At 42.6% G+C, this 14,359-nt stretch overlaps 1 protein-coding gene across 1 annotated transcript in view; it reads right to left on the bottom strand.

Moving 5' to 3' along the window:
* The window catches only part of kcnt2b (potassium sodium-activated channel subfamily T member 2b), a 148,562-nt gene extending 138,347 nt beyond the window's left edge, over nucleotides 1-10,215 (bottom strand). The window contains exon 1 of the mRNA XM_061905189.1: nucleotides 9,867-10,215. Coding sequence (XP_061761173.1) covers nucleotides 9,867-9,955 — 89 coding nt within the window. The 5' untranslated portion in view covers nucleotides 9,956-10,215. The remainder of the gene's footprint in view (nucleotides 1-9,866) is intronic.
* Between the last annotated feature and the right edge of the window lie 4,144 nt (nucleotides 10,216-14,359).

Genomic DNA, 14,359 nt, shown 5'->3' with positions numbered 1-14,359 from the left:
AAAGGAGATTAAAGACAATGCGTCCCAGCTACAACGGGGTTCTATTAACACTGATACGATTGTATATACGGCGGATACTGCCCTCCAAAATAGTTTCTCTCGTTTTGAGGAAATAACATTAGAGGAATTGTTACAACGTGTAAATGGAATAAAACAAACAACATGTTTACTTGACCCTCTTCCTGGGAAACTGATCAAGGAGCTCTTTGTATTATTAGGTCCATCAGTGCTAAATATTATAAACTTATCACTTTCCTCGGGCACTGTTCCCCTAGCATTCAAAAAAGCGGTTATTCATCCTCTTCTTAAAAGACCTAACCTCGATCCTGACCTCATGGTAAACTACCGACCGGTGTCTCACCTTCCCTTTATTTCAAAAATCCTCGAAAAAATTGTTGCGGAGCAGTTAAATGAACACTTAGCGTCTAACAATCTATGTGAAACCTTTCAATCCGGTTTCAGGGCAAATCACTCGACGGAGACAGCCCTCGCAAAAATGACTAATGATCTATTGCTAACGATGGATTCTGATGCGTCATCTATGTTGCTGCTCCTCGATCTTAGCGCTGCTTTCGATACCGTCGATCATAATATTTTATTAGAACGTATCAAAACACGAATTGGTATGTCAGACTTAGCCCTGTCTTGGTTTAACTCTTATCTTACTGATAGGATGCAGTGTGTCTCCCATAACAATGTGACCTCGGACTATGTTAAGGTAACGTGTGGAGTTCCCCAGGGTTCGGTCCTTGGCCCTGCACTCTTCAGCATCTACATGCTGCCGCTAGGTGACATCATACGCAAATACGGTGTTAGCTTTCACTGTTATGCTGATGACACCCAACTCTACATGCCCCTAAAGCTGACCAACACGCCGGATTGTAGTCAGCTGGAGGCGTGTCTTAATGAAATTAAACAATGGATGTCCGCTAACTTTTTGCAACTCAATGCCAAAAAAACGGAAATGCTGATTATCGGTCCTGCTAGACACCGAACTCTATTTAATAATACAACTCTAACATTTGACAACCAAACAATTAAACAAGGCGACACGGTAAAGAATCTGGGTATTATCTTCGACCCAACTCTCTCCTTTGAGGCACACATTAAAAGCGTTACTAAAACGGCCTTCTTTCATCTCCGTAATATCGCTAAAATTCGCTCCATTCTGTCCACTAAGGACGCTGAGATCATTATCCATGCGTTTGTTACGTCTCGCCTCGACTACTGTAACGTATTATTTTCGGGTCTCCCCATGTCTAGCATTAAAAGATTACAGTTGGTACAAAATGCGGCTGCTAGACTTTTGACAAGAACAAGAAAGTTTGATCACATTACGCCTGTACTGTATATACCTTTATATACATATATACATACATATATACCTATACTGTATATACCTTTATATACATATATACATACATATATACCTATACTGTATATACCTTTATATACATATATACATACATATATACCTATACTGGCTCACCTGCACTGGCTTCCTGTGCACTTAAGATGTGACTTTAAGGTTTTACTACTTACGTATAAAATACTACACGGTCTAGCTCCATCCTATCTTGCCGATTGTATTGTACCGTATGTCCCGGCAAGAAATCTGCGTTCAAAGGATTCCGGCTTGTTAGTGATTCCCAAAGCCCAAAAAAAGTCTGCGGGCTATAGAGCGTTTTCCGTTCGGGCTCCAGTACTCTGGAATGCCCTCCCGGTAACAGTTCGAGATGCCACCTCAGTAGAAGCATTTAAGTCTCACCTTAAAACTCATTTGTATACTGTAGCCTTTAAATAGACTCCCTTTTTAGACCAGTTGATCTGCTGTTTCTTTTCTTTTTCTTCTATGTCCCACTCTCCCCTGTGGAGGGGGTCCGGTCCGATCCGGTGGCCATGTACTGCTTGCCTGTGTATCGGCTGGGGACATCTCTGCGCTGCTGATCCGCCTCGACATCTCTGCGCTGCTGATCCGCCTCCGCTTGGGATGGTTTCCTGCTGGCTCCGCTGTGAACGGGACTCTCGCTGCTGAGTTGGACCCGCTTTGGACTGGACTCTCGCGACTGTGTTGGATCCATTGTGGATTGAACTTTCACAGTATCATGTTAGACCCGCTCGACATCCATTGCTTTCCTCCTCTCTAAGGTTCTCATAATCATTATTGTCACAGACGTCCCACTGGATCATTATTGTCACCGATGTCCCACTGGGTGTGAGTTTTCCTTGCCCTTATGTGGGCCTACCGAGGATGTCGTGGTGGTTTGTGCAGCCCTTTGAGACACTAGTGATTTAGGGGTATATAAGTAAACATTGATTGATTGATTGATTGATCTTTCGGGAATGTGAACAAGAAACCACCGGCTGTGTTTGTGTTGCTAAAGGCGGCCGCAATACACCGCTTCCCACCTACATCTTTCTTCTTTGACGTCTCCATTATTCATTGAACAAATTGAATCTTGAATATTAAGGTGGGGGCCGCAAAATAACGTCTCGTGGGCCGCGTGTCTGAGACCTCTGTCCAAGAGGCGTGCACGTGGCGATAGTGAGAACGTGAGTCAATGTTGTCGTCACGTCTGGAAGAGACTTTTCCGAAGTGAAGGGCATGCTGGTTAAAGGCGCCTCCCCTCATTAATGCAGCGTGGCAGCACAACCCGGCTAATTAAGTCCTGTGTCACTATCAATCACACCTCGCCTTGCTTGCTGATCCGTCCACTTTATTCCTGCTAATGATCCCCCGCATGGAGGTCAACACACCGTGTCTCCACATCAGGTGATTACAGACCTGCATGTCAATGAGGGTGTTTGCTTAGTGATCAGCGGCTCCTTCCTGGTTCACCGACGCCAAGGAAGGTGCCGGATCGTAGCTGGGTGGACGCCAAACCTCAAAATGATCGATACTTGCGAGATAAAAATGGATATTTCCTTTGGCTGGGGAGAGGGAAGTCTGGGCTTCCCTGCTTAGGCTGCTGCCCCCGCGACCCGACCTCGGATAAGCGGAAGATGATGGATGGATGGATTTCCTTTAATTTCACAGATGCTACGAAACCCAGAACCAGTGAACTTGTGCAAATGGTAAATAACATGTATTTGCAAACCCTTTTTGAAATTGTATCATACAATATGTCCCGGCAAGAAATCAGCCTTCAAAGAACTCCGGCTTATTAGTGATTCCCAGAGCCCCAAAAAAAAGTCTGCGGGCTATAGAGCGTTTTCTATTGGTGCTCCAGTACTCTGGAATGTTCTAGCAGTAACAGTTAGAGATGCTGCCTCAGTAGAAGCATTTAAGTCCCATCTTAAAACTCATTTGTATACTCTAGCCTTTAAATAGACTCCCTTTTTAGACCAGTTGATCTGCCGTTTCTTTTCTGCTCTGCCCCCCCCTCTACTTTTTGGAGGGGGGGGTGCACAAGTCCGGTGGCCATGGATGAAGTACTGGATGTCCAGAGTCACCGCTTGCCTGTGCATCGGTTGGGGACATCTCTGCACTGCTGACCCTGGTCTCCTGCTGGCCCCACTATGGACTGGACTCTCACTATTATGTTAGATCCACTATGGACTGGACTCTCACACTATTATGTTAGATCCACTATGGACTGGACTCTCACTATTATGTTAGATCCACTATGGACTGGACTCTCACTATTATGTTAGATCCACTATGGACTGGACTCTCACACTATTATGTTAGATCCACTATGGACTGGACTCTCACTATTATGTTAGATCCACTATGGACTGGACTCTCACACTATTATGTTAGATCCACTATGGACTGGACTCTCACTATTATGTTAGATCCACTATGGATTGGACTCTCACTATTATGTTAGATCCACTATGGACTGGACTCTCACACTATTATGTTAGATCCACTATGGACTGGACTCTCACTATTATGTTAGATCCACTATGGACTGGACTCTCTCACTATTATGTTAGATCCACTATGGACTGGACTCTCACTATTATGTTAGATCCACTATGGACTGGACTCTCACTATTATGTTAGATCCACTATGGACTGGACTCTCACACTATTATGTTAGATCCACTATGGACTGGACTCTCACTATTATGTTAGATCCACTATGGACTGGACTCTCACTATTATGTTAGATCCACTATGGACTGGACTCTCACTATTATGTTAGATGTAGATACCGACGCACACACACACACACACACACACACACACACACACACACACACACACACACACACACACACACACACACAGACGAGGCTGAAGTGTTCCAACAATCTCCTGACATTCTCCAACCTGCACTGAAATGACACGAGTGAGGCGATGCAAGCGAGAGGCAACCTCCTGAGCTAAAAGCCCTCCATGAAATCAGGTGGGCGGGGCCAATGTGCTGCTCACCTCCTTCACAGGCTCCACCCCCCACTTCACAAGTCCCGCCCACATGCAGTCAGCATTTAGCTGCAAGTGTTCACATTCAGCCATTCATACACAACACTGCTCAGTACAACTATTGACACTTCAGAGCATTTAACTCCATTCTTATTAAGGCTTTTGGGTTTTTTTTTTGTGATTCACAACCTTTTTTTTTTTTTTTAATATCAACTGTTGTTTTTAAAAGGGGAAAATGCAAAATAAGCAACATTTTGAAAGTAGAGTGTGGGTGATGCCTCCATAGATAAAGCCTTGGATAGATGAATAATTAATGACAGCTTTGATTTTGATGCAGTAGACAAGTAGACAAATATCCCACATCAGGGCAAGGAAAAACTCAACGCAATGGGATGACAATGAGAAACTTCAGATTTTTCCGTCAATTATACGTTGTTTTTTTTTTGTTGTTTTTTAGCAATGACAGTTTTAAAGTAAAAAAACTGCCTACATGGCAGCTTTGTGTTTTTAGTATCAATATTGCAATATTTTAGTTTGCTTGTTTATTCCAATCCACTTTAAAGCACATTTACACAACATAAATTATTCCAAAGTGCTGCACAACAATATTAAAAACAATATTCAAATATTACTTTTAGCTCCACCAATGACTGAATTAAAAACAGAAAATAAATAAATATAAAACCAATATAAAAACAAGATAAAAATAAATATGATTCAAAACGATTTCACAGGGTAAAACCAATCAAAACTAGAGAAGTCCGATAACATTTGCCTGCTGATATTATCGGCCGATATAAGCTTTAAAATGTAATATCAGAAATTATCGGTATCGGTTCTAAAAAAAGTTTAATTTATGTCGGATGCAGGGAGAAGTACAGAGCGCCAATAAAACTTAAAGACACATAATATATGCGGCTTTTCATACACACACAAGTGAATGCAAGGCATACTTGGTCAATGGCCATACAGGTCACACTGAGGGTGGCCGTGTAAACAACTTTAAAACTGTGACAAATATGCGACACACTGTGAAGCCACACCAAACAAGAATGACATACACATTTCAGGTAACACAACACAACAAATACCCAGAACCCCTTGCAGCACTAACCCTTCCAGGACGCTATACCTCAACCTCCTCATGCTCTCTCAGGGAGAGCATGTCCCAAATTCCAAGCTGCTGTTTTGAGGCATGTTAAATAAAAAATAATGCGCTTTGTGACTTCAATAATAAATATGGCAGACTATGTTGGCATTTTTTCCATAACTTGAGTTGATTTATTTTGTAAAACCTTGTTACATTGTTTAATGCGTCCAGGGGGACATCACAACAGATTTGTCAAATGTTGTTGTTGACGAACCCCAAGATGCAGAGAAGGTGGCAGGCATCGTGCAGGTAAACATGATTTAATCTTCAAAAATAACGAAAAGAACCCAAACCAGGAACTAGGAGACAGGAAACAGGAACTTGGACGAAATGACAGCACGCTGTCAACAGCTATAGGATGCAGGTACAAACGGTAGGTGCGACAAGAAGTAACGACAATAATCCAGCCCAGAGTGGAGGGACAAGCAGGTCTAAATAGCCACGGGCTGATTGACACCAGGTGTGGCCCGGTGCCAATCAGCCACAGCTAAAGGGAAAAAGCACTATGGGATAGCAGCAGGAAATAAGAGCGCTTACAGGAAATAAGACAAACTCAGAGGAAAAACTAGAAGATAACCAAACTGTCAGGTACAAACCTGACCAGATTTAATAATAATGTGTTCATTCCACTACTGTATATATCGGTATCGGTTGATTAAATTAAGAGTTGGACAATATCGGAATATTGGCAAAAAAGCCATTATCGGACATCTCTAATTAAAACAATAAATAGTAATAAAATGTCAAAATGTAATATTATTTTTAAAATGATGCAACATGTCCATCAATCCATGTTTGATCTGATAAAAGTTCCTGGGACACAGACAGAGGGCAGCTCAGTTGGTAGAGTGGCCGTGCCAGCAATTTGACGGTTGCAGGTTCGATTCCCGCTTCCGCCATCCTAGTCACTGCCGTTGTGTCCTTGGGCAAGACACTTTACCCACCTGCTCCCAGTGCCACCCACACTGCTTTAAATGTAACTTAGATATTGGGTTTCACTATGTAAAGCGCTTTGAGTCACTAGAGAAAAGCGCTATATAAATATAATTCACTTCACTTCACTTCAAAACACCTGCTGCTTTTTTTGCAGTTCAAATAAATCCAACCCTGACACTTTTGATCAAAGGAACCCCCCCCCCCCCCCCCCCACACCCACCCCCCCACCCTCCAAAAAGAGCTAAGTGGGTGCCAAACAGCCTGAGGTCTTTTAATTGGGGGGGGAATGTGTCGGAGGTGCTTCTGCGTGACATGTTGCATGGTCTGTTGGTCATGGAGGCTCTGCATGCACAGACACCGCTCACATGCAACTTTGGCGGCGTGAAAAGAGTCAATCCAGCTCACATGGAGGTTGGTGCTAGTTATTTTATATGCATGTGCAAGTCAGGTTGGTTCTAGATATTCAATATGCATGTGCAAGTCAGGTTGGTGCTAGTTATTCTACATGCATGTGCAAGTCAGGTTGGTTCTAGTTAATCTATATGCATGTGCAAGTCAGGTTGGTGCTAGTTATTCTCTATGCATGTGCAAGTCAGGTTGGTTCTACATATTCTATATGCATGTGCAAGTCAGGTTGGTGCTAGTTATTCTACATGCATGTGCAAGTCAGGTTGGTGCTAGTTATTCTATATGCATGTGCAAGTCAGGTTGGTTCTAGATATTCTATATGCATGTGCAAGTCAGGTTCCATCCATCCATCCATCATCTTCCGCTGATCCTAGGTCGGGTCGCGGGGGCAGCAGCCTAAGCAGGGAAGCCCAGACTTCCCTATCTCCAGCCACTTCGTCTAGCTCTTCCCGGGGGATCCCGAGGTGTTCCCAGGCCAGCCGGGAGACATAGTCTTCCCAACGTGTCCTGGGTCTTCCCCGTGGCCTCCTACCAGCTGGACGTGCCCTAAACACCTCCCTAGGGAGGCGTTCGGGTGGCATCCTGACCAGAGACCCGAACCACCTCATCTGGCTCCTCTCGATGTGGAGGAGCAGCGGCTTTACGTTGAGCTCCTCCCGGATGGCAGAGCTTCTCACCCTTCTAGATATTCTATATGCATGTGCAAGTCAGGTTGGTTCTAGATATTCTATATGCATGTGCAAGTCAGGTTGGTTCTAGATATTCTATATGCATGTGCAAGTCAGGTTGGTTCTAGATATTCTATATGCATGTGCAAGTCAGGTTGGTGCTAGTTATTCTATATGCATGTGTAGCTCAGGTTGGTGCTAGTTAATCTATATCTGGCCTGAGCAATTATTTTGACTCGGGGCCACAATTAAAGAAAAAATGTGTTTGGGGGCCGGTATATCTATTTATAGGAACACTAATACAGAACCTCACAATAATGTCTTCATTGAATGCTAAAAACGTAATGACAGACCGCCTTAAAAAACGCAATGGAATTTTACATTTTTCTGTGAACGATAAAACACTGAATATTGACGAAATATGAATGTCCCAGCCGCTTTCGATCGACATATTTTACAATAGAGTGAAACGCAACAAAAATTCAACAAAGAGTAAAATATGAACTCGAAGGGTACAAAATAAACCCACCTACAATCTGACATATCTAATGTAAGCTGAATTTCCCCCCAGGTATCAATAAAATACTTTCTATTCTATTCTATTCTATTCTACAAACCCCGTTTCCATATGAGTTGGGAAATTGTGTTAGATGTAAATATAAACAGAATACAATGATTTGCAAATCCTTTTCAAGCCATATTCAGTTGAATATGCTACAAAGACAACATATTTCATGTTCAAACTCATAAACTTTTTGTTTTTTTGCAAATAATCATTAACTTTAGAATTTGATGCCAGCAACACGTGACAAACAAGTTGGGAAAGGTGGCAATAAATACTGATAAAATTGAGGAATGCTCATCAAACACTTATTTGGAACATCCCACAGGTGTGCAGGCTAATTTGAAATTTAGGGATTTCAACATCTACGCTCCATAATATCATCAAAAGGTTCAGAGAATCTGGAGAAATCACTCCACGTAAGCAGCATGGCCGGAAACCAACATTGAATGACCGTGACCTTCCATCCCTCAGACGGCACTGTATCAAAAACCCACATCAATCTCTAAAGGATATCACCACATGGGCTCAGGAATACTTCAGAAAACCACTGTCACTAAATACAGTTGGTCGCTACATCTGTAAGTGCAAGTTAAAACTCTACGATGCAAAGCGAAAGCCATTTATCAACAACATCCAGAAACGCCGCCGGCTTCTCTGGGCCCGAGATCATCTAAGATGGACTGATGCAAAGTGGAAAAGTGTTCTGTGGTCTGACGAGTCCACATTTCAAATTGTTTTTTGGAAATATTCAACATCGTGTCATCCGGACCAAAGGGGAAGCGAACCATCCAGACTGTTATCGACGCAAAGTGTAAAAGCCAGCATGTGTGATGGTATGGGGGTACATTAGTGCCCAAGGCATGGGTAACTTACACATCTGTGAAGGCACCATTAATGCTGAAAGGTACATACAGCTTTTGGAACAACATATGCTGCCATCTAAGCGCCGTCTTTTTCATGGACGCCCCTGCTTATTTCAGAGGCCACATTCAGCATGTGTTACAACAGCGTGGCTTTAGTAAAAAAAAAAGTGTATGTGTACTTTCCTGGCCCGCCTGCAGTCCAGACCTGTCTCCCATGGAAAATGTGTGGGGCATTATGAAGCGTAAAATACGACAGCGGAGACCCCGGACTGTTGAAGGACTGAAGCTCTACATAAAACAAGAATGGGAAAGAATTCCACTTTCAAAGCTTCAACAATTAGTTTCCTCAGTTCCCAAACGTTTATTGAGTGTTGTTAAAAGAAAAGGTGATGTAACACAGTGGTGAACATGCCCTTTCCCAACTACTTTGGCACATGTTGCAGCCATGAAATTCTAAGTTAATTATTATTTGCAAAAAATAAATAAAGTTTATGAGTTTGAACATCAAATATGTTGTCTTTGTAGCATATTCAACTGAATATGGCTTGAAAAGGATTTGCAAATCATTGTATTCTGTTTATATTTACATCTAACACAATTTCCCGCCTCCTATGGAAACAGGGTTTGTACACGCATGTGCAGCTCAGGTTGTTTTATTGCATGTGCAGCTGAGATGTGTCCACGGAGAGCAAGCAAAGGTTAATTGGCAGTTAGTGCGCGCAGCCTCCCTCCAGTTGCGTGTGCAGGTGGCAGCTGCTCCACCAGAAAGGTGCATGCTTGTTTTGGTGCACAGACAATATGTGCTGCTGAGAGGAGCTCGCGGACCTGTTGCGGCGTTAAAAGCTGCGCCCGTGCGTAAAAAACAAAACAAAACAAAAAAACCAAGCATGCAGCCACCTACCTGTCGTCGGCCTGCCAGTCCCCGAGCAACAGGTCCCGAAAGCGGTACCTCGGCGGCAGCGGCAGCACCTCCTTCTCCAGCTCCACCATGGTTCTTCACCGGGAGACACGGCGACCCCACCCCAGCCAGAAGCCTCGTCCTCCTCCTCACGCGCACATCGCCATGGCCGACATCCTCCGGGCTGGCTGCCTCAACAATTCAGGCTCTCTCACTTCTCTCTTGGCAGACAGGAGGCAACAGGTAGCTGCTGAGGATCCGCCGTGACAGCTGGACAGCAACTAGTGGCGTGCGACTCTCCTCCTCCTTCTCCTCCTCCTCCTTCTCCTCCTCCTCCATCAGCATCCTCCCCGCCTGGGCGCCAACATGCATGGCTGCAAGTGGGTGGCCACTTCATTAGGTACCCTGCACACACACACACACACACACACACACACACACACACACACACACACACACACACACACACACACACACACACACACACACACACACACACACACACCAAATGGGTTTCCAATGGCTACTGTACTGTACTGTACATTCATCAGACGATTTCTCTATAATTAAAAGGGGCAGAGGACCCTATTGTATTATTTTATTATTATTATTATACCGCCGCCTCTTTGAACTGTAATTTGACCCCCTTATCATGCTTTAAAAACTCACCAAATTTAACACACACATCAGGACTATTCAAAAAAACAAAACACAAAACTCAAAATTGCGCTCTAGCGCCCCCTAGGAAAAAAACAGACAAAATTGCTTGTAATATCCGTTAGGAATGTCGTAGAAACATGAAACAAAAACCTCTATGTAGGTCTGACTTAGACCTAGATTTCATATACTGACCTCATTCAGCAAAAATCAACAGGAAGTTGGCAAGAACCACTTCAAAACAAAAGTTTCCTAAAAAAGTCATTTTTGCCTCTTTAAGCTGTAATTTGACCCCCTTAACATGCTTTAAAAACTCACCAAATTTAACACACACATCAGGACTATTCAAAAAAACAAAACACAAAACTCAAAATTGCGCTCTAGCGCCCCCTAGGAAAAAATACAGACCAAACTGCTTGTAATATCCGTTAGGAATGTTGTAGAGACATGAAACAAAAACCTCTATGTAGGTCTGACTTAGACCTAGATTTCATATACTGACCTCATTCAGCAAAAATCAACAGGAAGTTGGCAAGAACCACTTCAAAACAAAAGTTTCCTAAAAAAAATTGTCATTTTTGCCTCTTTGAGCTATAATTTGACCCCCTTAATATGCTTTAAAAACTCACCAAATTTAACACACACATCAGGACTGGTGAAAATTTCGATTTAATCAAAAAAAACAAAAAAACAAAACTTAAAATTGCGCTCTAGCGCCCTCTAGGAAAAAAACAGACAAAACTGCGTGTAACTTCCGGTAGGAATGTTGTAGAGACATGAAACAAAAACCTCTATGTAGGTCTGACTTAGACCTAGATTTCATATACTGACCTCATTCAGCAAAAATCAACAGGAAGTTGGCAAAAACCACTTCAAAACAAAAGTTTCCTAAAAAATGTCATTTTTGCCTCTTTGAGTTGTAATTTGACACCCTTAAAATGCTTTAAAAACTCACCAAATTTAACACACACATCAGGACTATTCAAAAAAACAAAACCCAAAACTCAAAATTGCGCTCTAGCGCCCCCTAGGAAAAAATACAGACAAAACTGCTTGTAATATCCTTTAGGAATGTTGTAGAGACATGAAACAAAAACCTCTATGTAGGTCTGACTTAGACCTAGATTTCATATACTGACCTCCTTCAGCAAAAATCAACAGGAAGTTGGCAAGAACCACTTCAAAACAAAAGTTTCCTAAAAAAATGTCATTTTTGCCTCTTTGAGCTGTAATTTGACCCCCTTAAAATGCTTTAAAACTCACCAAACTGGACACACACATTAGGAATGGCAAAAGTTGCGATCTAATCAAAAAAACCTAACCACAAAACTCAAAATTGCATTCTGCCGCCCCCTAAGAATAAAAAAGACAAAACTGCTCCTAGGAAGAAAACACAGACAAAACTGGCTGTAAATTCCAGTATGAATGTCGTAGAAACATGAACCTCTATGTAGGTCTGACTTAGACCTACTTTTCTATAATTGACCTCCTTGAGCAAAAATCAACAGGAAGTTGGCAAAAATCACTTCAAAACAAAAGTTTTCTAAAAAATGTAATTTTTGCCTCTTTGAGCTGAAATTTGACCCCCTTAAAATGCTTCAAAACTCACCAAACTGGACACACACATCAGGACTGGCGAAAATTGCAATTTAATCAAAAAACCTAACCCCAAAACTCAAAATTGCATTCTGCTGCCCCTTAGGAATAAAAAAGACAAAACTGCTCCTAGGAAGAAAACACAGACAAAACTGGCTGTAAATTCCAGTACGAATGTCGTAGAGACATGAACCTCTATGTAGGTCTCATTTAGACCTACATTTCAATAATTGACATCCTTCAGCAAAAATCAACAGGAAGTTGGCAAAAACCACTTCAAAACAAAAGTTTCCTAAAAAATGTCATTTTTGCCTCTTTGAGCTGTAATTTGACCCCCTAAAATGCTTCAAAAATCACCAAACTGGACACACACATCAGGACTGGCGAAAATTGCCATTTGATCAAAAAACGTAACCCCAAAACTCAAAATTGCATTCTAGCGCCCCCTAGGAATAAAAAAGACAAAACGGCTCCTAGGAAGAAAACACAGACAAAACTGGCTGTAAATTCCAGTACGGATGTCGTAGGGACATGAACCTCTATGTAGGTCTCACTTAGACCTACATTTCAATAATTGACATCCTTCAGCAAAAATCAAAAGGAAGTTGGCAATTACCCCTCAAAAACAAAAGTTTTGTAAAAACCTGTCACTTTTTTTCAAACATTATCTTCTCTGAGCGTGTTTGTTGTGCCGGCTTCAAACTCGCACAGGAAAGAGATCGAACCCTTCTGATTAAAAGTTGCGCAAAGAGTTTTTCTAACTGCTCCGGTTTTGATTTTACGAGCCTTCAAAGAACTGCTGCGCTGCTGCCGTCAAGATGGCCGCTTAAAAGCAGGAAGCACCAGCGTGACCACACAATGCAGAGAAGGTAGATAACGTGCAGGTAAAGATATGTTGTCTGGGTGATGGCAGGAAGCACCAGCATGTATATGTGAAAGAAAGAAGCACCAGTGTGACCCCAGGATGCAGGGAAGGTAGGTAATGTGCAGGTAAAGATATGTTGAATGGTTAAAGGCAGGAAACACCAGCAAAAGTCGGTCCCGTCCATCGCTGCTTGCAGCTTTAATTGTGTTTGCATTATGTCAGCTTCAAACACTGATGACATCTATTAAACAGGCAAAGGAGCAAGGAATTGAACAGAGACAGAATTCAATTTGGTGGTGGAGGAATTATGGTGTGGAGTTGTTTTTCAGGAGTTGGACTTGGAAGCTTAGTTCCAGTGAAAGGAACTTTGAATGCTCCAGGATACCAAAACATTTTTGGACAATTCTATGCTCCCAACTTTGTTGGAACAGTTTGGAGAGTTAACTTTGTCATTATTTTTTTTTAAATAAGGTGGGACAATTTTGTTTAAGTGTTTCTTACAGGACTTTGACGCGGTGGTAGCTTTTATTGGGAGGGTGTGGCAAGTAGTGACGCAACAGTTCATGAAGAAATGCAAAGAAAAACCTCGGACAAAGTTTATTTTATGTTTTTTTTTTTTGTAGCGGGCAAAACCGAGAGTAGGAATCTTAGACATGTTAAGGCCTGATCTTGGCCTCAGTACTCCAACATTTTACTGGATGGATGATCCCATTTGATGCAAAAAGTCACAATAAAACAGGGCATTCAGAGGCTTACACATACAAAACAAAACATGACAGGTTTGCTATTTTTATTTAGGGCTGAAACTGATTGAGAAATTTGAGAAAAAAATACATGTATATATATATATATATATATATATAGGGGAGCAGTGGGCAGCAGCGCCCGGGATTCATTTTTGGTGATTTAACCCCCCATGTGGAGGAGGGCGTGGCCCGCGGGCCTGCCGCAGAATGGTGTGTTGGCAGGACCGGCCTCGAAGACAGCGACAGGTGCGTAGATGGCCCAGGTGGGCCTTGTTATATAATCACCTGTCGCCTTTATTAGCAGCAGCCGTGATGAGACGAGTAGTCGGGGTTGGAGGTGCTGCTGAGCAAACGCAGCAGACAAAGACACTTTGCTGAAAAGCAAAAGCTTTTGCACCTTTTTATGTAAATAAAACAGTGTTATACCCTGAAATTCCTGGCTTCCCCGGCAGTGTGTGGTGGTCCGAAGAACCCACTAGAGGGCAACCTCAACACCCCAATTCCAAGCCTTGATGTTGAGTGCCAAGCAGGGAGGGAATGGCTCCCATTTTTATAGTCTTTTGGTATGACTCGGCCGGGGTTTGAACTCACAACCTACCCATCTAAGTTTTTCGTCCCTTGGCTCCTTTGTT

The sequence above is a fragment of the Nerophis ophidion genome, linkage group LG07 (assembly GCF_033978795.1).
Source record: "Nerophis ophidion isolate RoL-2023_Sa linkage group LG07, RoL_Noph_v1.0, whole genome shotgun sequence".
NCBI classification, from domain to species: Eukaryota; Metazoa; Chordata; class Actinopteri; order Syngnathiformes; family Syngnathidae; genus Nerophis; species Nerophis ophidion.
This window is presented reverse-complemented; position numbering and strand designations above follow the sequence as displayed.